This window comes from Dysidea avara, chromosome 12 (genome assembly GCF_963678975.1).
Source record: "Dysidea avara chromosome 12, odDysAvar1.4, whole genome shotgun sequence".
In the NCBI taxonomy this organism is placed as follows: domain Eukaryota; kingdom Metazoa; phylum Porifera; class Demospongiae; order Dictyoceratida; family Dysideidae; genus Dysidea; species Dysidea avara.
In genome coordinates, this window is record NC_089283.1 from 25,679,269 (window position 1) to 25,706,030 (window position 26,762).

At 38.7% G+C, this 26,762-nt stretch overlaps 1 protein-coding gene across 2 annotated transcripts; it reads left to right on the forward strand.

The window, feature by feature from the left end:
- The first annotated feature begins 161 nt into the window (after window positions 1-161).
- On the forward strand, window positions 162-26,409 carry LOC136240866 (importin subunit alpha-4-like). Of its 2 annotated transcripts, XM_066031931.1 has the most exons (20): window positions 162-424; window positions 473-1,142; window positions 1,216-1,330; window positions 1,385-1,429; window positions 1,478-1,600; window positions 9,620-9,720; window positions 9,770-9,814; window positions 19,672-19,757; window positions 20,108-20,277; window positions 20,551-20,637; window positions 20,703-20,936; window positions 24,159-24,230; window positions 24,924-24,977; window positions 25,324-25,374; window positions 25,425-25,496; window positions 25,553-25,621; window positions 25,670-25,711; window positions 25,762-25,813; window positions 25,866-25,957; window positions 26,088-26,409. In XM_066031931.1, the coding sequence occupies exons 3-20, from the start codon at window positions 1,280-1,282 to the stop codon at window positions 26,178-26,180; spliced, it is 1,539 nt and encodes a 512-aa protein (XP_065888003.1). In that variant the 5' UTR covers window positions 162-424; window positions 473-1,142; window positions 1,216-1,279; the 3' UTR covers window positions 26,181-26,409. The 2 variants fall into 2 exon arrangements, with proteins under 2 accessions (XP_065888003.1, XP_065888002.1); XM_066031930.1 differs by having other exon boundaries at window positions 163-424; window positions 473-1,330.
- Window positions 26,410-26,762: the final 353 nt, after the last annotated feature.

The following is a 26,762-nucleotide window of genomic DNA, read 5'->3' on the forward strand; positions in this document are numbered from 1 at the left end:
GTATGTAGGTATATGTACACTGTAAAGTTAATTATTATTATTATTATTATCTTGGATAAGGTAGGGATGCCACAATGGGGAACAATACAGGAGCTGAGACCTTACTAGTGCTATGTACAGAGTTCTTTTAGTTGTAATGTTAATAGAATGGCTGAATGTACGTCTAAGCAATCCTAGGGTTCGATAAGCTTTGGATGAAATGTGGTGATAGTGGTTTCTCCAGGACAGGTCAGTAGATAGAATGATACCAAGGTCAAAAATCACGTGATTTACGATAAACTTGATTACTCGTGAGGAATCTTGTAGAACCGATGAGTGAGGCGGAATTGTCGGCAAAAGAAGCACTCGCGCGTAAGCGAGAGACGAGGAAACAGCGAATATTGCGAAACTCGCAAGATCGTATGAACAGATTGAAGGGCTTACAGTAAGCACCTCACGTGATAATGTTTCTGCACATTGTCCATTTCTCCAGGCCAATGACTGAACAGCTTGATGAAGCGAACTGTAATGTCGTCAACAATGAACCCGAGTCTGCTGCACCAAAGAGTACACAAACAATGACTACACAATCCTCAACACAGCCACCCACAGAACAAGCTGTGGAACAGAAGACTCATACCACTAACCCTCTTGTTATGCTACTGAGTTATCAACCACCCACTAATATAGTTTCTCTGAAGATGACAGTTGTTACATTGCTGGCTGTGATTCTACCGTTACATAATCACCGTCATTTGTTTGGAACTCGTGAAGTGTCCTTAGTAACAGCCTTCTTGGGATTGGAGGGACAATATGTGTTAGCAGCATATTCACTGGGATGGCTTGCATCTTGTACTAGCACTAGTCAAGTTAGTAGTCACTCCGGGCTTGTTACTAGTATGGCATATTTCCTTCATTTACCGACTGTGTTGGTTGCTATTGGTTACTGCGTGTGTACCTTAGTCATGCAAATTGTATTAGACTTCCTCTGGTTCTTGTTTGTAGTTGTGTGTACCTTGACTGTGTCTATATTATGATTGTGGGTTTAAATTATGATATTCGCGCATGCGTGAATTGCACATGACGTTAATAAAATGGCGTCCAGATAGCGGAAGACGAAATTTTTCTTTCCTTTTGGATGCAAGAGCGTAAATTGATTTGCTGTAAGCGTTAAGTAGACTGGCAGTAGTTTAGGGTAGTGTAGAGTAAGTATTTATGAGTAGTTCAATCTATTAGATTTGTTAAATTAAAAGCTTGGTGAAACAAGCAGAGCCAACGTAGGGAAATCCGTCATTACAAGATGTCTGAAGGGAGATTGAAGAGTTTTAAACATCACGGACGTGACGTGGCTGTAAGTTACAACAAGTTAATGTCGTTAGTGGTACTAGTTGCACGTGTATTGCAGGAGATGCGAAGACGTCGCACTGAAGTGACGGTGGAGCTGAGAAAGGTGACCTTAACATGTTAGGGATCACTGATAAACATATTCTTTGTACAGAATCGTAAAGATGAACAAATGTTGAAGAGGCGTAACATGCCTTTAGTGGATGATGATGATGAAGATGTGAACATTTTCCTACCAACTAGTAACATACAGCAAAGCCTAGCAGTGCTAGTACAGGTGTGTGTGTGTGTGTGTGTTAGTGTTTGTGTGGCCATCCATCAATGTATAGCTTGTGTGTACATGTGTGGAGTGTAACATAGACGAGTGGTAGAGCCACTGGCCTGTTAATCACAAGGTTCCACTCCCAGTTTCTGTTGTTTGCTTGAGCAGGAAGCTTCACTCACATTGCATTTTTCCAACTGTAAATGGGAGTCTGGTGTTAACTGGAACTGTCCATGTTTCACACGGGTAGTAGAACTACACATTTACCTGTGAGGCATGGTACAGCCTCCAGTGGTGGATTTGCCTCACACACTACACACTACACACACCAGTTCTACGTAACTTAGGATACTATAATTTTCTATATTAATAGGAAATATACCAAACTCTTCTAATACATGGCTGCTACTGTCACAGTGTGGTATGGTACCACTGAACAATTAGTAATGAATTTCATCCATTGGCTTGCTACAGTATTAGGTAACTCCCTAACTTTTTCAGATTGGTCCTTTAAACTTATTTTTTGCCTCCCTTCGAAGATTGTCAATGTTGACAACTCAACAATTATTTGTTTGTAATTTCCTGACCCTAATCCCCAGTGAACTGTTTTTGTTAGCTAATTTTCTACTGTTTGTATGGAATTAACCAAAGTGGCATGCAACACATCCTACCTTCCCCAGTGTTAGACATATGTGACCGAATTTTGGAAAACCGTCGATATACGCACAATAGTACTTTTGTAATAAAATGCATTTTAAAACTATGGGTAAAAAACGTAAGCTCCAGAAAAAGAATTATTCAAGTTTTTATCGCTTCAATGGTGGGTGAATTAAGCCTCCAATGGATGCATCATCGTGTTCGCCTGTTTGTAGGGAGTACAAAAAATCTTTGTTTCATCTCCATACACGAAAGGATTTCAAAGTTACAGAGGTTTGTTTACGTTGCGGTGACGAAAGAATTTACCGACAATCGTTTTTCAGTGAATTTGCCTTCCTTCTCAAACACAGAAGCATGCCTGGGACAAAAACTATACCTTGGTGGATGCAAAAATTCATGGCGAACACAATGAGCCAAGATTCAATTCCGTACGCCATTGTATCAGTAAGATATGATGGTTTATGTAAGCGCCTGTAGATTCTTTTCTTGATAGCTTCTGTACATATCAATTTATTTGCTCGTCCAGCTGTCTAGTGCTGTATTTCCAACGCTGCTTAACTTATGAAGCTGAAACTTAGCTAGTCCATTCCTCTGTCCCTGTAGAAAACAAAGAACAAATAAAATGCATTTTGAAAATTGTGCAGATATCGACGATTTTCTAAAATTAGGTCACATATAGTCACTTGGTAGTTTACACACAATACTATGAGCATGATGTACTTCATTTCATGATGTACTTCATTTTATCAATTACACCAGAAATCCAAGAGCCCCCCTACAAAACTAATGACATACCTTAAGGCTTACATGAAGTACTATCTGATTATCTAGTGGATGTTAGTTTTGTACTGTGACTTGCATGAAATACCAAATATGGAGGTGCACACAGTGCATGTCCTACCCGTAATACTAACTCCTGGTCTGTAAGTTGTGGAACTGGTCTAGATGTTGATGTTTACATTTTAGAAAATTATACAATACAATGGTAAACAACAAGATCTTAACAAACTGTTGATGCCTTGCACTCGGTAGAGCATTGCAGCACCACTTGACTTTGCTTAATATTCTTTTGATGTGGTAAAAATAATGTGTATAATGAACAAGTGTGACTGTCTCAGCAAAAATCTGACATGTTTGCACAAGCATGCGTTTTGAGAAATATGAAATTTTCAAAGAAATCGTAAAGTGCTATAAAGAGACACAAGATTTTATTGGGCCATAACTCAGAAGAAGAAAGACTCAAATTGATTAAAACTATACACCATCTTATTCATCTGCTCATGGAGAGTTTGATAATCTTTGCTTTGTTTCTGTAGCTGTAGTGATATGCATGTCACATAGGTTTGTTTACGATGTGATAAACGTAAACAAGATTGTTATTCATTTCTTCAACTAAACTGCCTTCATACCCACATGTGTAAGTGACTACAGGTTGATTTGCTAATCCACAGACAGTGAACATTTTATGCCAAATTTCACAAACTCCAACATTGTAGACTAATGCATACGGAAGTTATGGAGTGCCTGTAGTTTATTGTCAGTATAGTCTACAAATTGATATCCTTGCTCTTCCTACTGTCTAGCTAGTGCTATAATTCCAAAACTACTCACCATAATACACTGAAACTTTGGTGATGTAGATAACTCTGAGAGAATAAAAAAAATCGACGAATGTGTTGGGTTTTTGCTGAGATGGTCACAAATAGATTTTATGTTAGCAGCAAATTGATAGTTTTACAACTAATGGACCTTAACTGCATTGACGTCATAATTGACAAAATGGCCATATTAGTGTGGGGATTTCATCACGTTTTTATTCGTAGTAACTAAAATGATCTTTGTTTGTGGCTTTCACAACATGGCAACATTGGATAAAGAAGGTAAGAGGCTAGTTAGTGTGATGTGTCGATGTGAAATAATCCCACCAGGCGAAGCCAGACCTAAATTTTGATTAGTCTGGTGCTGCCGACCCATTTACACCGCTCACTTTTTGATTAGTTGGGCAGCGCTCGCCGTAAAAGGGTCCGGTCACAACCGCATACTAAACTTGTGCAGCTGGAATTGATTTACATCTGAATCACGTGGGTTTTGTCATGGTAACGCTATAGAATTATGGCTTCGAACCTCGCTTCAAGTTTGACAGCACTGTCAGAGGCATACCTCATGTAGCCAACTTCTGTATACAGTTGATAACAGCGCATTTCGTCCTCTTCCCGTAGACATGATACCCTCCGGGCAATAGTATCCATGGTTCCGCTCTTTATGTGCTGAATGTTCATTTTAATTACAAATGCTGCGATTTGATTGGTGCTGCCACTATAGTGGCAGCGTACACAAGTTTAGTATGCGGTTGTGACCAGACCCTTTTACAGCGAGCGCCTCCCAACTAATCAAAAAGTGAGTGACATAAAAGGGTCGGCAGCACCAGACTAAGTTTTGATACAGATATAAAATGGTGCGCATTTGTCTTTTAAGTATGTATGCCTCACCTTGCCCCTTGTTGCTGTATATTAATGTTATCATAGCGAAACGCCACCTCTCCCAATATAACCATGTACAGAGTCCCCACAATCACCGCCATTTTTACGATGTGACGTCATTGCGGATAAGGTCCATTGGGAAAAGTTTGGCAGCAAATTGACAGTTTTACCACTAATTGGGAAAAGTTCTGTTGGAGAACTATCTGGCAATGTTATTCATTCCTTATCATTGTTATGTATGCTATATAAACGTAAAATAGAATGGTTTTGACTGCTGTCTCCAGTGATGTTATGATGATGTATACCAATTCATTGTTATTGTGCAATAGTTTTCAGCTTGTAGTAATTTCTTGTGTAATGGCTTGTTTAGTGTTGCCATCACTGGTGGGTAGAAGAAGATCACTTGTATACTGTATATTAGGAATCATGGAGGTTTGCTCTTTCTTACAAAAAGTAACCAGACACAATCCCTCATAATGACATCACAGTGTATTATGGTTAGGTGTGATAAATTGCCTTCAAATTGAGACTGGTAATGCTTCCAATAAGTTTTGTTCGATAGAGTTTTCTACTGACTGACTAACTTACTACAGAGAAGCGTAACTCAATAACAGCTAAGGATTTAGGCTTGGTTTTTTCACTGTTAGACATTGTTTCAGCCGGACAGGTGTCTTATACTGCAGTATGTGCAATGCTCATGTCATGAACTTTCTTTTGTCCTTGTGTCCCATTTCTTTTTGCTGACAGCCCAAGGTGTTAATTACCGGTGCTAGTCTGCTAATTATCTCCTTTAAAACAGTGTGATTCTGCCCACACTGGTTGGCAGTTGTTCAAAGATACAAGTACCTTCTTTAATCCGACCAGTACAATTCTTACATATTGTTCATTGTACCCAGGTTCACCAGTCATAATTTTAGTTTGCAGAAAATTCTGCTGGCAGACTAAATTTCTGAGCAGAATTCTGTATTCTTAAGTTTCATAACTTTGTCCATAGTATCCAAAGAGTTAAATTAATTAATTATGTAGAATTAGAGAAATTGTTTGCATTTCACAGATTTCAGGAGAAATTTATGCTGGAGGCTTTTTTTATCAGATTTGTAAAAGTTTAGACCTCACAACAGTAACCCATTGTATGGCACAAGGAAACATTTTGTAGAAATTATAGAAATTATATAAAATAGTAAAACAGGTGAGTTCACCTACACCTGAAGATATACTAGCAGATATTTGATCCCTACATTTTATTTCTATGATTACAAGCAACAAACTTAGAAACTGAGCCCCAACCATAGTAGCCCTCACCTACTTTTTGTGCAGAGAATGTTAAGATGAGATGATATTGAACATTTGCAGTAGTTGCACAGTGATGAGTGGACGTACCCCTTAGAACTGTGTTGTTTATTACTGCAATCTCTGCTTACATCACTACATCACAGCAGCATACATCAGTACCTCTGATTTTGCAAGATGATGCTGTGATTGCACCTGTACCCGCACCCCACTCACACTGTCCTGGGCTTGGCGTAGCTGTAGTTACAGTGTAGAAATAATCATTGTGTGGCCAATAGAAACTGATTATTAATGTTACTTGACATCTTGTCATGCCCTGCTGGCCCCAGTTCTGGACAGCTTGATTGATTCACATTGCAATTTATTCAAGCTGTACCATGATGTTAAATGGTAGTGAGAACAAAGTGTTAGTGACTGTTGTGTTGCTACTGTAATCTTGTTCATTGTACTGATGAGTGGTGGACTATGTTTAGTGTAAACCCATCAATAAGTTTATAGGTTTGCTGTACACATGAATCCCTAGTATTGTGTTAACACAATTATTTCCTGTTAACTATATGACTACAGTTGGGGTTAAGTGTTTATTATTATTAAGTGTAATGTTAGTTTCCTTGTTATTTGATATGGCCACTGGCACAATTCCCCCTGCTGTATATACAAGTTTAGGAATTTAAATTCCAGTAGGGATTGTAGAAATGAAACAAGGGAGGTCGTCTACACCTGCAGCTGTACTATAATGGACGTTTAATTCCTAATTTAGTTTAGCCATATAAGGTAAATGTCCACTATCATATCAGATGTGAGCTGGTGGCGAGGCGTCTGGATGACACTATTTATTTCTGTGACCCCTATTTTTTTAAATTCCTAAGTTTTTCATTATACTTGTTTGTGCACTTATTGTAACATGATTTATGACTGGTGAACCCACACATATCACTCAAAGGTAAGAAAAGCTATAGGCATCGATTTCATGTTTGAATGTGAGCCTCAAGTATTAATTATTGGAATGTAAAGTGACTATTTCTCTTCTAGGCTCCACTTGTTACTACAAATGAAGAAAAGTACAAACAAGAAATGCCTCTGCCCACCAGCTGAAACGAACATTTGATTCGCTTGAATATTCGCTCAGTTTTGCAATATCCAATTATTTCAGTAGTGAAAGGTGATTATAGCATATTTGAAATACTATCATGAAATTTAAAATAGAGAATTACAAATCAACAAATTATAACATTTTAAAAATATTTGATTTATTCACTTGTGTGCTATTCAAACTATTTCAAATGCTAAATTTGACAAATGCAAAATGTTTGATATTCGTTTCAGCTCTACTGCGGAGATTCCCATGATAGTCAACACAAAAGGTCATATATATATATATATTGACAGCATATCAATACCTACAAAGTAGTGTAGAAAGAAATAAAACGCAACATAGGACAAAGGTAAGTCATGGTATTGTTGGAGCTGCTACTGCAGCATGTCTCAGGTCTACACAGTGTCAAACAGTGAAGAAATCAAGCCTGTAGTGTTAACTGTAGTTGTGTTATGCTTGGCTGAAGGTATCAGTTAGTTAGTCAGTAGAAATTGTAGTTAAATTGAAACGTTTTATGTGGCTGATTTACTTTTGGGGAGAAGAGTATGATCCATGCGGTATTTACTGATATGGAAGAACTTAATAGTGGAATCATTATTGTTGGTATTTTCAAAACTCAGTCAGAAACTAGTTGTCGATTTTAAATGAGAATTGTTAACTTAATTGAACCACTTGAACTTGTCCATGTTGTGTGACTGAGAATTGTGTACTGCAAACCATTATATTATATTGGTGAGTGATTACTGTGTGTTCTATTAGAGTAGTTGGATTAGTAATTCACAGCGGTGTGGGCACTGTACTGAAGTGGTCTTTAGTGAAGTTGTGAATGTGGCTCGAGGGTTGCTGTAGTTGTCTTATGCAGCTGTGCGAATTTGTCTGTTACCACCTACTGGTAAAGAATGAGGCTTCTCTTGATAAGTTTAACAAATGAAACGTGTGGATTGTTCTGCAAATGCTTTATTCAAAAGTTATGGCGATATTTGCTGTTCATCTTGACCTTCCTCACTTCTTGATGAGCTCTCGATGTACAAAAGTGATGGCAATAATATTCTTTTCAACCATAATAGTGTATTACATCTAGTGATACTCCACTGATTCAGACGAGGGATCGACAAACCCAGCAAAACCAGAGACAAGATTTTGAGATTTCAATCTTGCAAATTCCTAAAATTTAGACTGAAGCTTCTTGGCTCTTAAAATTAACAAGCCTTCACGGATTACATGCACATGTTCGGTAACCATATATGGTTGGTAAAAATAGTGTGCTATTAAAAGCTAGTGCCTAACAGGAGCCCTATGATCCACAAGTTGGCACACGAAGGCTAAGCTATTTCACTGCTGCTTAAGTTGTTCATTAGATACAATTTGCATTTTAATACTAATTGAGGTGATGATCATGTCAAAGCTGATCCACATGTTGTCACCTGTCCATATGTTCATACAACTTCCCCGAGGGTTTTGTACAATAGTGCTTCATTCTTTTTCTATCAACCCACCTGTCAAAGTGTTTGAAGTGACAATACAGTTAACATATTCTCTGGAGTAAGATAATAGTTTGGTCTCAATGCTCCGTAACATTTTTACCTCTGAAAGATGACAACTTCCTTATTGTAACAGAATATGATGTAGTCCCAAAGTGTCCATTATAGAAAGATGTCTTACCTTCACTGCTTTGACGAGAGAGACATGAACTATTGATAATGATGGTACTAGCTCCTTCTTGTGTGTTATCCTGTACCACAACTGGACACTATGACAGTAAAGACATATCTTCACTCCATCAACTTTGACTTGGTGGAATTTTGTTGAGGAGATAATTCAGTGACTTTTGCGATAATTTTCCTTGAAATTTGCAAAATGACATTATTAATGTGCTGAACCTCCTCGAAATTTTGGATGGTAGCAATCCACAAAAAAATTTCCTTGAAAAAACCTGTTCTATGGAATACACCACCCACACAATTAGTAGGTCTGTACAGAGGAAGTTGGTCACACTTCACAGCCCTGTGATGTATTACTACATGTGATTACACGATCCAACATGGTGTCTCAAGTCACCATTGTTATTATGAAGTGGTTGCCACATCCATTAGAAGTGTGTGTTGGGCAGCTGAAAGAAGGGCTCGGAGAACTATCAATATTAATCAATATTTTATATCAATACTGAGGTGTCAGGGTTGAATGGGTTGAACTTTTCTTTGAGATCACATGAGATGTTTGACTGGCCTCCTCTGGGATCTGTAATTCCACTAAAAACACAGGCTGGCTTGTGTTATATATCTAATTTTTTTCATGAAAAAGAAGTAGACTACAAGTTACCTGGTGTACAGTTACAATGTCACAAGACTCACTACTCATTGTTGTACCTAATCCCAACCCCACACTACTATACAGGGTCCACAATGTGTACACAACTTCTGGTAAACGTATAACTATAAAAAGCGACTTGTCCCTTAACAATTACAATATTGTACAGTTTAGATGTTTCATCTTGTAATTGTTCCATTACAGCAAGCACAGAGCAACGAGCCAGGGGAACAGCTAATGGCAGTACAACATGCTAGGAAGATGTTGTCAAAAGACAAGAACCCTCCCATTAATGACCTCATTAAGTATGACATCATCTGTATTGCGTGATTGTGTTTAGCCCCACCCATCCAGGTCTGGAATTGTTCCTGTGCTGGTAGCATGTTTAGCGAGTGACAGGTAAAGTGTTTGTGGTGTAAGTTTTGTGTTAATATTATATACAATCATTAATTAATTTTGTGGTGAAGTCTATTATGACAAGCTGACCTTACTACACAGTGACCTTATAGACAGGTCACTTTGTGCACAAATGACACATTTGGGTTGAGTGGTTTGGATAGGTGAACATATTATACAAGCAGCAAGTTACACACATGTAGTGATCATGTCACCCTTGTTGTCTTGTGTGATGTGAAGTTATTATTATTGTGGCTGATCTCCACAAGCCTAATAGCAGAACACATTCAACACAATGGGGTGAAATATAAATATTCATGAGTGTTTGTTTTGCAATGAAGGAAGATGCTAGCATCATTGTATTCCTCAAAGCAAGAGGAGTTCAGAAATCTGTTTTGTGTTGATCCTCCCAATATGATAGGATATATGAGTATATCATGGTAAATATGTGGCTCACTCTCATCTTGTTCTCTTAGTTTTCACCTTCATCCTGGTGGGAAGTGTTATGATGAAAGTTTCATCTCTCTACAAAACTTTGGAGGTTGACATTCATCTCGTAATCTTGAAAATTGAGCCGATTGTCACCTCCTGATATTCTATATAATTGTATCCATAACAGTACATCCCAGGGGCTTTAAAAGCCTTCTCGATGTAACATGTTGCTTTCCTAGCTATTAAACAACCTTTTAATGCCTGGAACATTGCTTGGTTGTGTATTCAGGGTTGTGTAGTCTGGAACATTGCTTGGTTGTGTAGTCAGGGTTATGAACTTCTTCTGGTACAAAACTACACCTGTAAGTTACAGCCATCTGATTAAGCTCCTGGGGTTGCAGATCCAGTCACAAATGCAAAGATAAAAGTAACCACATCACATGACATGTTCAGTGATAGCATGTGAGTCTTGGAATTCATGTCACCAACTAGCTTATGACCCAGCTGTGTGGCTCCTTGTATCAGCTGCGTTGACATCAGATTAATAAACTTCATTAGTTATTGTAAACATTGTTCTACAACTCGACTTTGTATCATACATTATAGCAGTACTGTATAGTAGGGGGAGATCATGGGCTTTTCTAGTCCACCTAAAACCAGCTTTATTTATCCTTCACGACGGCAACTGAATTTTCTGCTAACTGCCTGGCTGAATCCAGCAGAAGATAACAATGGATAAGGCTGCGGCTTTTTCAACATCACTTTTGCCCAAGACGCACTTTGCCAACCACAACAGCTATAGTGCATGCATCATGGACTTACCTTTGTCTGGGGAATATGATTTCCCAGACCAGACCGGACCAAATTTCAACTCTTCAAGTAAGTCGATTCACACAATAAACTAACATTATGCACTACTCACCTTATAGCAACTCTGCCAAGAATCCTATCGCGAAGGAGCGAGCCTTTAATGGAATCTGCTCGAAACAATATCCACTCTTTAAACAATGTAACTACGCTACATTACTTTTTAATGCATTTCGTTGAGCTACAAAACTAAAGAGTTCTTTATGCTATTCTTGAATTATATGAAGTGTCTAACACAATTGACTACTTGAATTTATAAGAATTGTGTAGCTAGTATTATTATATTGACAAGCTGAAGGTAGTGCTGTGGTATGCTTTGGAATAAACTGGTGATGGAATGTCTAAGGGAGAGGGAGATTAGCTATGTATAAGCACCTTTTAATTCAAAAGACTGCCACTATCTTGTTTATACTACATGTTAGACAGTTCATATAATGCAAGAATAGCAGAAAGAACTCTTTTAGTTTTGCAGCAACTGTGTAGTGAAATGCATTAAAAAGTAATGTAGCGTAGTTGCATTGTTTAAAGCGTGGATATTGTTTCATGCCGATTCCATTAAAGGATTGCCTCTTCGCGATAGTGTTGCACCGATAATTGGATCAGTTATTGGAAAAACCATATATCGGCTGTGTTTTTGTATATTGGTATCGTCACCTACAGCTATACTAGCGGACATTTAATTGCTAGTTCAGTGATAGGATGCTAGTATGGCTGCAAGTGTACCTTGTGTCATTATTTCTATGATCCTACTCACATATAAAATCTCCTTCCACTTGTACAAGTACAGTGCTTAAAATACCCTGTCTGTAAAGGACACTAGGCATTCTTTGTAAAGGACACTCAATGACACTGCAAGAGTTGACCTCCGTATAAGTGACAGTTTCTGAACCTATGCATCTCTACCAATACCATTTTAAGACTTTGCCTTTATTGATGCTGTGTTATTATAGATTTTATCAATATATATGGAGCCTGTTCTAATAGGACATCATAATTCTCTAGTGTCTTCAGATGTATCTACTGTGTTGTGATGTCATGTACTTTGGTAGTGGTAGGAATCAGATATTTGCAAATTAGAACATCTTCTAGGCATTTGTGACTTCTCTATCATTGTTTATTATTAGCCCTCCGCACCACGAGGGTTACTGTAGCTGTAATGTGTGGCTCTGAATTTGTTGTTACCACTTTAACTGCTGCGTACTTCATTCATAGGTTAAAAACAAGGTGTTATTAGGCTTCTCTTGATAAGTTTAACAAATGTGACCAGATTTTACAAAACCGATCCAAATCGCACATCAGGCAAAATCAAACTAACACCTCCAGTGGATAGCTACATCATTGTACTAGTAGTTTTGATACTCAGTACTCGAGGCTGGTTTCAACAGACGTCTTTTCTGGGTGGTGTGTAGAGCTCGAGTGGCGGTTTTAAGCCTTGTGAAAGACCTGGCTTGGCAAGAACCGGTGGTTTACTGGTGGACAGCCTGATAATGTTGGCCAGACGTTTTTCTGTGGATTTTGCTACATAAGGAGCCAGCACAGCCCTGTAATCTCGTCTCTGGACTCCATTCGTGGTCTGCTTCCATTTTGAGGTCTAACCCTTGCCCACCCCACCACCCTCCACCCCTTTGTGAGCACTTGTGATACCACTTCACTCGTCCAACTGCTCAGATTTTCTATCTTATTTGGCGGGAAACTCTACAAGCAGCTACAAGTACTGGAAGTGGTCTGAAAGGTAACAGATTGATGCATTTTTTGTGTAAATTTCATACGCTTGCTTGCTATCTTTGGAGAGTTATGCTGACTTCAATTCTTTAAAACCGTTTATCTCGAAACTTCTAACGTGTGATTGGGATCATTTTTCCAAAATCCAGTCCCAAATAAAATGTGTGGATTGTTCTGCAAATATTTTATTCAAAAGTTATGGTGACAGTTGCTGTTTGTCTTGGCCTTCCTCACTTTTAGATAAACTCTTGATGTACAAAAGTGATAGCAATAAATTCTTTCCAACCATAGTAGTGTGTTACATCTAGCGATACTCTACTGGGATTAGCGAACTCAACAAAACCAAGGACGAGATTTTGAAGAGTTCAAATGAGATTTCAAGATTTCCATAAGATCTTATTTATCGTTAACTAGTCCAGATTTTACCAGCGATCTATAACATCTCAGGCCAGGCTTCTTGTGGGTCCCATTTAGACTAGAAGCTTCCTTACATGGCTCTTTAAATTAACGAGTAGTGGTTAGTAGTTGGTAACCCTAATATGGTATAATAGAGTGCGCTATATATGCCTAACCAGACTAAGGTCCACATGTTGTCACACAGAGAGTAAGTTACTATGCTATTCACTGCTGCTTGTTTTGAAGCCAAAACTACTGCAAGTTGTTTTTTATACCTGTCCAGTTTGTGTGCTAATCAAGGTGATGATATAGAAAACATGACAAAGCAGCTGATCCATGTGTTGTCACCTGGCACTATGGATCTGGAGATAGTACATCATGTGTTTATTCTATTTCCCCTGAGGGTTTTACACAATAGTGCTTCATTGTCTTCTGTAAGGAAGCAATTGCATGGAGTTAAGAATTTGGTTATATATCAACCAATGAAGGTGCACAGTAAGCTTAGCCAAGGTTAAATGAATGCTGATAAGCTGAATGCATTTGATGTGAACATCTTTAGCACTGTGAGCACTGTGATCTCCAACGGTGAGGTAGTCTTGTTGACAAATCTCAACAGAAGATTTGATCATGTTCATCCTTGTGAATTGGACAGCTCACATCAACTGTGCCTTATTTTGGAATTTATTGGTTTACTGTTTGCGTTTCATTGGACACATTAGTCAGGATACCAGAGTGTATGTGGCGCCTGACTAGCACCTGTGACAGATATTGGCAGCTGCTGGTTGTTGTTTACATATTGAGATGAACTAGCCCCACTATAATGAGATTAAGTGCTAAACAAATTACACACAGCTGAAGAAACTGAGTAGAAATTCCAGCGTTAGGGGTGGGGGGCAAATATGGAGAGACCACACTTATAATAGGGAAATCTAAAGGAGATGTAGCAGAATGGCGAAACGGCTGAATTGGCAGAAACAGTAGAATTATCATTTACAGATTATGGACAACCTTAGAACACCCACTACCAGTTAGCTACTCACTGTTACACATACAATTACAGCTACATAGAACTCGCCACAATTGAAACCCATGGTCTTTGTAGCACCGATTCTGTCTTCTTTCAGCTTAACATCATCCGTGGCATTCAATACTTTTGACTGTAGCTTGGACTGTAGTCTTGTCTCGAGCCTCATTGCTTATCAATTAGAGATAAGTGCTGCTCGCTTCAAAATACGATAGAAGGTGATGATCAGTAAGGCTTGAGACAAGACTACCATTCGAGCTACAGTCTAAGAATTGATTGCCACAGATAATGTTAAGCAGCAAGAAGACAGAATCGGCACTATGCGCTTCAATTGTGGTGAGTTCTATGAGCTGTATTTATATGTGTAACAGTAGTAGCTAACTGGTAGTGGGTGTTATAAGTTCTAAGGCTGTCCATACTGTTTGTGTGGGTGCATAGTGTGTGCTTGCTTGTGCACATGTTCATGTCTGCTTGCACACACGTACATGTTCACATGTATTTTTGTACTTGGTTAAATGCTGCACCCTTGAATAGTGGCCACACTTGAGTGGTGCCATGATGGATTTTAAATATATAAGTATATATCAACATAGTTTTCGAGTATTGAGTAGTGGTCAATTCGAATAATAAATATTGTATCTGGCAAGTGCAAGAGATATAATGGAAACAGCAGAATTAGAATTGGTGGAAACATGCACGCATGCACTACACATGCACACCCATGTAGAGTGCATGCACACACAACGTATGTACGCACACATGCACTACACACACAACAGAGCAGCCAAATTTATTTTGTGTGACCTAAAGTTGTTCACCAGAATCATTGCTTCTACTACCACATGCTTTCGTTCATATTTTTGATGGGAACAAATATAATTAAATAATTGTGACAATAATAATAAATCATCCAGCTATTGTTAGCAGCTGCTGGTACAGCTGTATTATTACAGCAGTGACAGCTCCATAACTGTTCTTGTAGTGATGACATCACCACTGAACTATGCTCTGGTCTAGTAGTGGTGGCAAGTTGTGTTGGTGACAGGCTAATAGCACGAAATTCTGCCAAATGTTATGTTTCATCTCAAGACCACTCTTTGGGTTTTTGATAAGTACTTCAACTCTGAGCTAAACTTGCCCAACCAAGACATCTACTGCTTTACCAGTAGTATACCACTGGGCCAATCAGTGATGTGTAGTAGTCACAAGCTGAACTAGTGCTGAGAAAATTGGAACAGAAGTCATGAGTTGAGTTGTGTGTGTCATTTTGTGTTCACAGTGGGCCAAATTGCCTTATCAAATACACTGAGCTACGGTGTTTATATTCTAGTTTATAAAGTGGTAGAAAGCTTGGACAAATCTATTTACAGTACCAAGTGTTGAAATGTAGTGATGTGCGATAATAAGCTTGCAACTGCATCGATTAATCATGATAATTGCATCACAATGCAATAGTTATCACGATAGTAAATCCAAATGATAAGATGCATTAATGTAGCACTAATTTTACTTATTTTCTATGAATACTGGTATAGAGCACATCCTGTATACCCGAATGCGTATATGTCCTGCCATAATACAGCAAAGTTCAATGTCAGAAAACAATTAGACTTGTGCTTGATTCATTCATCACATACATCATTACTATTGCTTCACCTAATGATGGTATTTGTGTGGGAGGATTATAGTAGCAAACACTGCTTTAGTTGGTGTAATGTATTTCGCGGACTGGACTCACGGACTGAGCTGGAAACAGCTTTTAAACAATAATCCAGGCATTATCGATCTTTTACAACACTGGAGACACTACTATCGAACTACAACTGCTGGTACCGCTCTTCCTTACAAGTGATGACACTAGCACGTGAACTAATTAATTAGAATACACTTATGATACATGTGTACTAGCTGTGATAGAGGCTATTGTTGTAGCGTAGATGTTTTTCTTTGTTGCTCAGTACTTAGCACTAGTGTTAGGGCTGTAGTGATGGACCAGTTTATTTGCGTAGCTCCATCACCTCGCCCGGTGCTACCTGCTAAGAATAACTATTGGCTCATCTCTATAGGCCTAGCACTAGGGCTAAGTACTGAAGCAACAAAGAAAAACATCTATGCTACAACAATAGTCTCTATCACAGCTAGTACACGTGTATCATAAGTGTATTCTAATTAATTAGTTCACGCACTAGTGTCATGACTTGCAAGGAAGAGCAGTACCAGTAGTTGTAGCTCGATAGTGGTGTCTCCAGTGTTGCAAAAGATGGATGATTCCTGGATTATTGTTTAAAAGCTGTTTCCAGCTCAGTCTGCGAGTCCAGTCCGCAAGTCCAGTCTGTGAAATACATTACTCTGCTTTAGTTTACTTGTAGAACAGTTTACACAATGACAGTTATAGCTATTCTAATGTGAATAGCTTCACACAGTTTGTATACCTCAACAACAAGTTGTTTATAGCAGTTAGACGATCAGTTTGTTTGTGTTGTATGATCAGATCAGTATGGTACTCAACTAGTGATCTTAGGATGAAATATAGTATTCATCCTCACCTCATGTACTTGTGTCTCACCCACTATTTTGGGTGCTATGTTTGCTGTTTGCGGCACTTATGAGCTGTTTTCGTAAATCACTCATGGTATTGCTAGAAGACTCTATGTGAATTTATTGTTGGATAAGTGTTTGGCTGAACTATGCCATGACAGAATTTTGTCATGTCATAGTATCATTATCTCATGACAGTCTCATGTGCTTGTCATAAAACTAGATCAGATTTACATACAGGTTAGCTTTGGACACATGCTCTGATTGCTTCCAGAGAATGTGTGGTGAACATGAAGAGCAGCCTTGAAGATTTGTGTAGAGGAGAGCGTTTAATGAAACACATGAGAAGACAGAACTAGTGTGTTTATTTGATAAATAATTTCACAGTTGAATAATAAGATCTTAAAACTGGTAATCAGGAATCAATGAATAAATAATTTTAAAACATTTCCAAAGGCTATTTACACACCACTGCCAAGGGACACAGAGAACATGACAGTTTGTATAAACTAACAAGAGTTAAGACAAGTTGTGTAAGCAAACAGGCAGCTGCTTATGTTAGTTGTTCACCACCAAACTTGTTCTGCAGCTGAGAACTAGTTCTACAGCTGTGTTGTCACAAGTGTGGGTAACATCATCTTGTGACATGATCGAGAATGTCTGGGAACATGTATCAGTAACAAAATTGAGTGTTGTCTTTATTGGAGTCACACTGGCTAGGCTGCTGCATCTAAACAGGCACAGAAGCTTTTAAGGTGCTTTATAAAAAAGGCATTAGAATTGTAGAGAGGAGTCATACTGTGTTCTAGCCACCATGTTTAAGCTAGAGGGTGCTCTTTCACCAGGAATATCAATGCGTCGTTTACGTCATAGTGCTTTAAAAAACAGTTATAGAGCATAGAATATACTTGCTGTGTGGCCAACAGAAGCATGATCTGAGTTGGCCAGCTCAGAATACGTTCACACTGTATCCTATCCCAGGCCAACCCGTGCCAGCCCACCTCTTCTTGTTGTGTTGTGCTGGACCCAGTTTGGAACAGCTTGATTGATTCACACTGCAATTTTTTTTAGCTGTGCTGTGCTCTACTGGGTTAGAGGGTAGTGTGAACGGGTGATAGGCAAGAAAGTTAATAGCAACGAGAGCCTATACCAGTCAGTAATCTAATGATTAGACCTCCCCATTCAACACTGACCCATGAGCTGTGCGGTTGCTATGCAGGGGGGGTTGGTATCAATCAGTAAGATGATTGTGTCACCAAATATAGCAACTGGTGTTGTGGGTAAACTGTGTTTGTCACACAATCAACAGAACACAGAACAAATGTGGCAAGTGTCCTTGTCCTTGTTCCGCTTCTTCCCTTCAAGTCACATTCTTACCTATTATCAAATCACCTTTAGAGCTTGTCACAACATTCATAAGGAGTGTAGCTACCCACTGGTGGTGGTAGTTTGATTTGGATAAAGTTTGCAATAGGTGATTATGTAGAATTAATTACTTTGATGTGACAAGTTATGTTTAGCAGAAGAATTGTAGTTCAAGGGTTGTTTATACCGCCACACATTGTCTGATTTAATGTATCTATTACCAGAGCGATGGAGTGTTCTTAGAAAGCATCCAAGTCTTGTTGAGGGAGTGCAGGTCTGCCACCTAGAAAAAAAACCTTGAGACTATCTCTTGACGTCCAGAATAGATTGCTGTATCTGCACAGCTTAGATAGAGACAGTGGGTGAGCTATGCCTGGAACATGACAAGGCCAGCAACACACATACACATCATGTGGGCATCAATATAGCATTTAAAACAAGTGCATCACTAAGCTATGTATGTATGGAATTCTAGACCTACAGTAAGTGCGTGCAGTTTTCTCACTTCTCCAGTTAAATGAATATACTTAACTATAAGCCATTACTCCAGTGACTAATACTTCACTTGGAAATTTGAAAACACAAAACGCTTACAATATCATGTAATGATATGGAGATGAGAAGTATCAATTCCTACGTAGAGGCTGAAACTAAATGAAATTCTCACCAAACACATACTACTATAGCCGGGTGAGCAGGTGCTCATGGGGTCGCTCTAGCAATTCCAAGCACTTTCACCTTCACTGAAGTAGGCTTGCCTCTTTGAGTTCTGACCTTGTAAACTAAAGTCCAGTCACTGCATGTCCATTTCACTAGCATTAAGTGCAAGGTTCAAGGCATGACTTTGCCTCAATCCCTGCTGTTTTTCTGCTTATGATCACGTGATTGCATCTCTATTGCCTAACCTTTGTAGTTGTGTACCCACAGTTACTTGGGGGCTAGCCCAGGAGATATCCCCTGGAAAAAAGGTGATACAGTAACTTTCTGTAAATTAGATGTCTATTCGTGGGCGTCATGTATAACACTAGCTGCTTCTTGGTTCATCACAATGCAGCAGTCTTTAGTTTAGACCTAGGTGATGATCTGTGAGACTTAGAAGGCCTAACTGAAAAACTGTGAGGTTAAAGCTACTGCTTGTGAGACCTTGAGCTTGATAGTGAAATCGTGAGACTCCTGGTAAATCCGTGAGGGTTGGCAGGGCTGGAAGTGTGGTCTAACAGTGTTGCATACACAAAATTAATGTCCAAGTGAATTTTTTTGTTTATTCTATGCTTGTTAACTCAGCTATCCTTGATAAATACTTTTCTCTTAGAATTGTACCATTATTGTATTAGAAGGTGCTGTATGGTTCATTGTAGAGACTTATGTTTTCCTACCACTAGTCCAGTTCCCTGTAATTAGTATCAATGTTTTTGTTATTTTCAAAAAAGACTATTTTTGTGTTTATACATTTTATGGTCCAGTGCAAATATTCCACCTGTCCTTATTTGTCATTGACTTGGTTGTGTTGTTTTAGTCCTCCATTACAATTTGAGGCAGCCTGGGCCCTCACTAATATTGCTTCCGGTACTTCTGAACAGACCAGAGCTGTGGTCCATTGTGGTGAGTGTGTTCGTCTGTGTGTTTGTCCTAGTGTATGTCAAGGATGTTTTGGGGGTCTACCAGATGACGCGGTGTAGCAGTGTTTGTGTTATCACAACAAACCTACAATCTATAATGACACTGTTCCATGGGGTAACTTTACTGTGATTGTTATAAGTGTTATACAGAATCAAAGTTAAAAACTCTTAGTGAGGTATTAATGGCCTCCCCAAAATATATAGCAGTTTTGTCTGCTAGCTCTCAGCTGAACACAGATATTTGTTGGAAATGTTCTACTTGTTCATAGCACTTGATAGGGTTTTTCATGTTTGTACACCCCACCCACTTGTCATGTTATTCTTGCCTAAAAGGTGCTGTTCCAATCTTTATCAAGTTGTTGAGCTCCCCTCATGATCACGTTTGTGAACAAGCAGTGTGGGCCCTTGGTAACATCAGCGGTGATGGACCAGAGTGTCGTGATTATGTCATCTCACAGGGAATAATACCTCCATTACTCTCCTTCATCAAACCATCAACACCGGTAAGAATGATCCCTTGTTGTTTGAAGAAGGTAAAGTTGAGCATATCAATGTACACTGGAACCTGTTAATGCTGGTATCCCTTTGTACACTGACCACTGACCTGGACACCTTGATAATCAGGACACTAGTGGCTGGTCCCAAGGTGTCTACATTACACAGGTTTCACTGTAGATGTTAGGATTAGTCCGAACACTATTGATATGTGAGACTGTACCTACCAGAATGTGATATTTTCTGTGTGAACTGCTGCTAGTATGGTACTCTCCCTATAGATAACTTTCCTCAGAAACGTCACTTGGACTATTTCAAATTTGTGTCGTAACAAGAATCCTCCACCTCCGTTTGCATCTGTGTGTCAGGTGGGTGGGCGTGGCTGTGTATTTGTGGGTGTGACTTGTTTCATGGTGCTTTATTTTGCCTGCAGTGTTTGCCGGCACTTGTTCAGTTAGTACGACATGATGACCTTGATGTCAAGGTGGATGCTTGTTGGGCACTGTCATTTCTTGCTGATGGACCACAGAATCAAATTCAAGCTGTCATTGACTCTCAAATTATTCCTTATTTGGTGCCAAAACTACAGAACACAGAGCCAAAGATAGTAATGCCAGCTCTGCGTACATTAGGCAATATTGTAACCGGATCTGATGCTCAAACTCAGGTGAAATATTTGTTGTGTCAACTGAACATTATACACATTGTAAATACACTGGGCAAGTTACAAGATGAAAGTACCTTCTTGTTATTATCATAGCTATGCTTGTCAACAGTGACCCATTTCCCTTGATCAAGACTATGATATTGTTGGCTATATCCTAAGATGCGGTATATCATGTTACTAAAATAATGCCGTGGTGTTTTGTGCCACTGGTAATCGTACCATACCTCCCATCATGGCTGAAGTTACAATAAGCATAACATGGTATAATGATATTTGTTTATGCTAGCAAATTATCATGTCCAGCTGCTGTCAGCTTAAATGGATTATTTGATAGTGTCTTTGATTGGGTTCGTAGATGGATGGGAGTCTCATTGATGTTGTTGATTGTAACGTTGATTATCTCTTTAGCGTTTTGATCATAACCTAATTATGCCATGTAGGAGTTGATCATGACAATGATGTCTTGATCCATGCCATCAATGGGTTGATTGTGGTGTGATTAGATCAAGTGCAAGTATTGGTATTATGGGATGTAGGGTTAGACCTTAGGGCATGTGTGGTGTGGTGCTAATTGTTTAATTTGAGTATAACTCACTGTAGACTAATTTGGTGATTGAGTGCATTCATTCCATCCTTCTCCCAAGCTCTGCTATTTTTCGTTTCTTTGATCTACTCAGTAAAGGACTCCCTCGACAGGTGGCTAATTTTTAGTGCTATGTGCCACTAATTTTATTTTTGCTCTGGTAGTAATATTAGAAGGTGATGTAACTGTAGCCAGTAAATGTAGCCATTTAATGTGGCCAAAATAGTTTTAACGAAGCTGTTTTTGTTCCTGTAATTGTGGCAACACTTTGAAGTGGTTGTTTGTCTTGAATGAATGCTTACATGTTAACCAAATAAGGAGGATAGTTCTGTTTCTATTTCAAATTTATCCCCAGCAGCTTCACAAGAAATGATAACTTGAGTTACAGGAAAAAACAATATGTCATAGTTCCTGTCTTCACCAGAATAGTAGCCATTATATTAATAGTGAAAGTGTGTAATAAACACTTAAATGTGATTGGTCAGTTTTCTTCCCTCTCCTCAGGGAATCCAATAAGTGAGAACAACAACTAAATTCCAATTTATCTGTTTTCACAGCCCATCTGTTGGGAAGGGTTATTATATAACTGGTAACTGGCACCTTCAGGCAATATGTGTGTGATAATATTAACAGATGGCTATTTGTAGGTATGGCTTCACCATCTTTGATGTGTAGTGTTAGCTTATCCACTTATTACTACATTATTATAACTGATAACACCAGCAGGGTTGACCTATTGTAACACTCAGTACACAATCATGCTATTGGTGAGATAGTGAAAAGAGAAAAGCATGACAAAGAAATTGTTTACTAAACACCATCTTTTCACAGTGATGAGTGATATGTTGTGTGAAACATTTGTGTGAGTCCCTAGTTTCTCCTGGTGAGATGTGACAGCTAGTTCATTTGGTTAATAGTGAGATGACCTGATTTTGGGGGTGTGTACACTAATACAAATGGGACCATCACAAGTGTCCTGATTTCTGGGATCCCTCAAACAACACAATTATGACGCCTGGTAATGAGACAGTCTTGCAATGTAAAGTATTCTTGTTAGAGTACATGTAGTGACTACAGTAGTGATGTCATCACAGGTTGTTGATGGTGTGTCATTTTGAAGTGTTAAAGTTATCACAGATGGGATGGGATAAACAATAACCAAGTGGTTGACATCAGAAGCATTTTCCAAATGTCACACCTTTGTGTCAACCATCTATTGTTTTGACTAGGTTGTTTCTTTAACAGGTTGAGCTGTTTCACCATCAACAAGTTCTTGTAATCAGTGGCTGTTATAGTGGGAGTGTGTTATGTCTATATTAGGACAAACTGCTGTGTTGTTGGCACTGATTTTCTATATTTAGACATACTAATTCCCTTATTTGGTCTGTTCTTAAGAATGATAGGTAACAGTACTATGGTACACACTAAATATTGATATCACTACGACAACCTGTAATATCATACCTCCAGTAATGGTTCCTCACTATCATATCACGTCCTAACTATTGTTACCATGGTACCCCGTGGGGTGGCAGTTACTAGTCAAGTTGACCTTAGCATTGTTACTAATTCTTATTTAATGGCTGCTGCCTGCCTGCCATGGTGAAAATGTACCCACTATACTACAGTATCGGTAATATAGTGAAAATTGTTAATGTACTGTTTTGTAATATGCTACTAATGGACCCTGTACCATAGAATGGACAACCATCAAACCCTCTGAATGATTATTTTGGTCCCCCTTCCGTACCTCTAAAAAAGGAATATTAGTTTGTATCTAAATGTCCACTTTACAGTTTATGCTGGTAATGAAATAGATTATGGTGTACCCCTGTTAGGGAGGTCATGTGACAAGCTTGTTCCCTATACAGGGGGTCTGAGTGACATATAATACTATAGTAAGAAGCCTGTCAGTGATATGAGTGATGACAGGCTAAAACCAAATGAGGCTAAAGTGATGATTAGCGTGCTATAAGTGAAACACTCCCTTTGATAGAGTAATTGTTATTACCATACTGAGTATCAAGTTGAATCCACAAAGATTATAAGTGTCTAATTGATGTTAACAGTATTAAGCCTCTATTAGGCTTGATATGTAGTAATTGTTTAATTTGATGATTGATAAATACCTTTCTTTGTGCACTGCTGTAGTCAATTGTAATTTAATGCTTCACAAAGATCTGATCATGTAGTACAGTTCTGTGGCGTTATTATTATTGTAACGGCTGTTTGAAGTTGCCTTACCTAACAACACGATAGTTAGGCACGCTCTAGTGACTGGTCATTGGCAACACTGTTGTTTACAGAAGTTACCGATCATATTCATACAAACTATCACTGTCTATTGTTTTATATGATAAATTACCCAGTTGCCTTATTAGGCACTAAATAGCTAAGTGTTGGCCTTGATCTGGGACCATGTAGCTATTTCACATATATTGAATTACAAGATTGTAAGTTATTCTTTCATCTTTCCTTGATATCACCTTGTAATGGTACATGACTATTGGAACTATAGAAAGATCATTGTTCATGCTAGACACAGAGCTGTTGCTATGCATCTCACATGTAATCTCTAATTCTTGAGTGTTCCGATGTCACCCAAACAAAATTCATCACATTTTGTGCTCCACGTTTAGGTGGTGTTGGATAATGGGATATTGTCCCAACTGGAAGTGCTGCTGAGTCATCGTAAAGAGAATATAGTACGAGTAAGTAACATCCTCTGTGTGTACTGTGTACATGTTTGTGTGTGTGTTGTGTGCTATGTGCGTATAGTGTAGTGGAGCAGTGTCTCTTTCCAACTAGGGTAAGTCACATGACCTGTGTGTCTTCTGCTGGTAACTAATTGTGATGAAGTTGTTATTAATAAGACGCCACTCCTTTACTAATCCTTTACTAACACAAAGGCTACCGGTCTTCTGATGTGGCCAATCCAATAATAAATATTACCAACTTATCTAATATGTGCTTGTGGGATTCCTTTTATAATAATGATGGGGTTAATTGGAAGGTTACGAGATTTAATCACCAACCTGAGCCTCGTTAACCATTGTGATAGCTTTCATTTTTATCACTTTGTAAACATGTACCTGCTGCCTCCATATTGAGTTAAATACTACTGTTGCCACCATATATATGACACATGGACAGATATTAGTACTGAGTGCATCTACTATGTTCTAAAGCTAATATCCACTACAACATACAAATAACACATTACACCACACACACACACACAACACACACACACAACACACACACATATTATAGGGTTACAAAAGGTAAGAGCATCCACAAAGGTGGAACATTTCTTTGTTCTGGTAAAGGTTGAGATTTAATACAGTAGTGATCAGTTTTCAGCTAGTCTAATCCCACCTCATGATTCATATTCCACCCAACAGGAAGCAGTATGGACCTTATCCAACATCACAGCTGGCAGTAAGGAACAAGTCCAGGTGTGTGTGTGTGTGCTATGTTGTTATTTATGAAATGACATGTAATTACCAACTGTTTCTGCTGAATGCCATATCTTATGGTTTCAAATTGCAGTGAGTTGAACAGTTTCCCTGAAGTGTGGTGTACCTGCCACTGTAGCACTATCCTGTTACAATTCCAATTAGCATTATCATGGAAGACCTCCCAAGGCACATTCCTTCCATTAGCTCCATCACATCTCACATGTAGCAATGTTGCTAGTAATTTCTATACTTTATAGTTAATTAAAAAGATGACTAGATAGTAATAGAAAACATGAACTACAAAGGGTATACTTTACGTTGTTTATCATGTGCACACTGTCAGATGGTAATCCAAGCTGGCCTGATAACTCCATTAATCCGGGTGCTATTAGAGGTAAGAATTATGGCAGACACCCAGCAGCGTTTTAACACACTTCTATGTAGTCCGACTTTAAGACACAGAAAGAAGCTGCCTGGGCAGTCAGCAATCTGACTGTAGGAGGAACCCCTGAGCAGGTAGATGATGATACTATTACAAAATCCTTGTAGACACTCTGTTGCTTCCTGTGTAGGTTGCTTTCTTGGTGACGCAGGGAGCCATACCACCAATGTGTCAATTATTGAGCTGTAAAGATGTTCAGGTACTATGTTATTAATATCTACTAGTGTTTAGTGCAGTCTTCCCCTAGGTGATACAAGTTATACTAGATGGCCTGTCAAACATATTGAAGGTACACAAATATCATTACTGTACAGTTTCAAAACTATAACAATATCACAGATGGCTGGCAATAATGTAGCTGCTATTGCAGTTGCAATAGAGGAAGCTGGAGGTGAGGAATGGAGTGAATTATAGATGTATGTTTGATGTAATGCTGTGTAAAGGTTTGGACAAGATTGAGTCTCTACAACAACATGAAAATGGTGATATTTACAAGATGGCTTACTGCATAATCGATAATTACTTTTCAAATGAGGTTTGTAACCTAATTTGTCTGGACAGTGGAATTTTAATTTGTTTATGTGCATAATTGATATTGTTATTAGATTCCCTTTGATGTGTTATTGAACTATTGGCTATCATGTCTGACATGTTGTTTATCGCAGGGAGAGGTTGACCTGAGCTTGGCCCCACAGGCTAACCAGCAGAGCTTCCAGTTTGGAGGACAACAGCTTCCTCAAGGAGGCTTTAATTTTTGAAATAACTGCAGCAGCAGTGTAGCAGAATTCATCACACCACAGCAAGCAGGCAGAACACACGCCAGCACACACCCTGCAACACTATCACAGGAAGAACAGTCATTTTCGAGCAAACTTTTTATTTTTTACCCTCAGACCAAATGTATTACTATACTACTACTATACATGCCAGATACACCATTGTACATAATACTATTATGCTATTGAATTAATTATTTATAGAATAGTAGATTGAGTTGGTGTGGGCGCGCTATTGTCTAACCAGCGGGTTAGTTTGTGGGCGCAGTGGCTTGTGCCAAAGGCGAAGTGTAGGCATGCGTGGGTAATATTTTGCGGTAGAAGTTGTTATTACTAATTTTTATTCTCGTCTGGGAATAATTAATGTAACGATTGTTATTAGCTAATGGAACTAATTGGCGGCTGATTGAAGTCATATCAGGTTTCCTTTGATGTTAGCCGCAAACGCTTATTTACAGTACACAGAAGTAGCTGCGGTGCCGCGGGCAAATTGTTAATACATTTATGGGCATAGCCAGTAATTAAGCAATGTAATTTTTAAATTAAGCGCAATTTGCAGCCGAC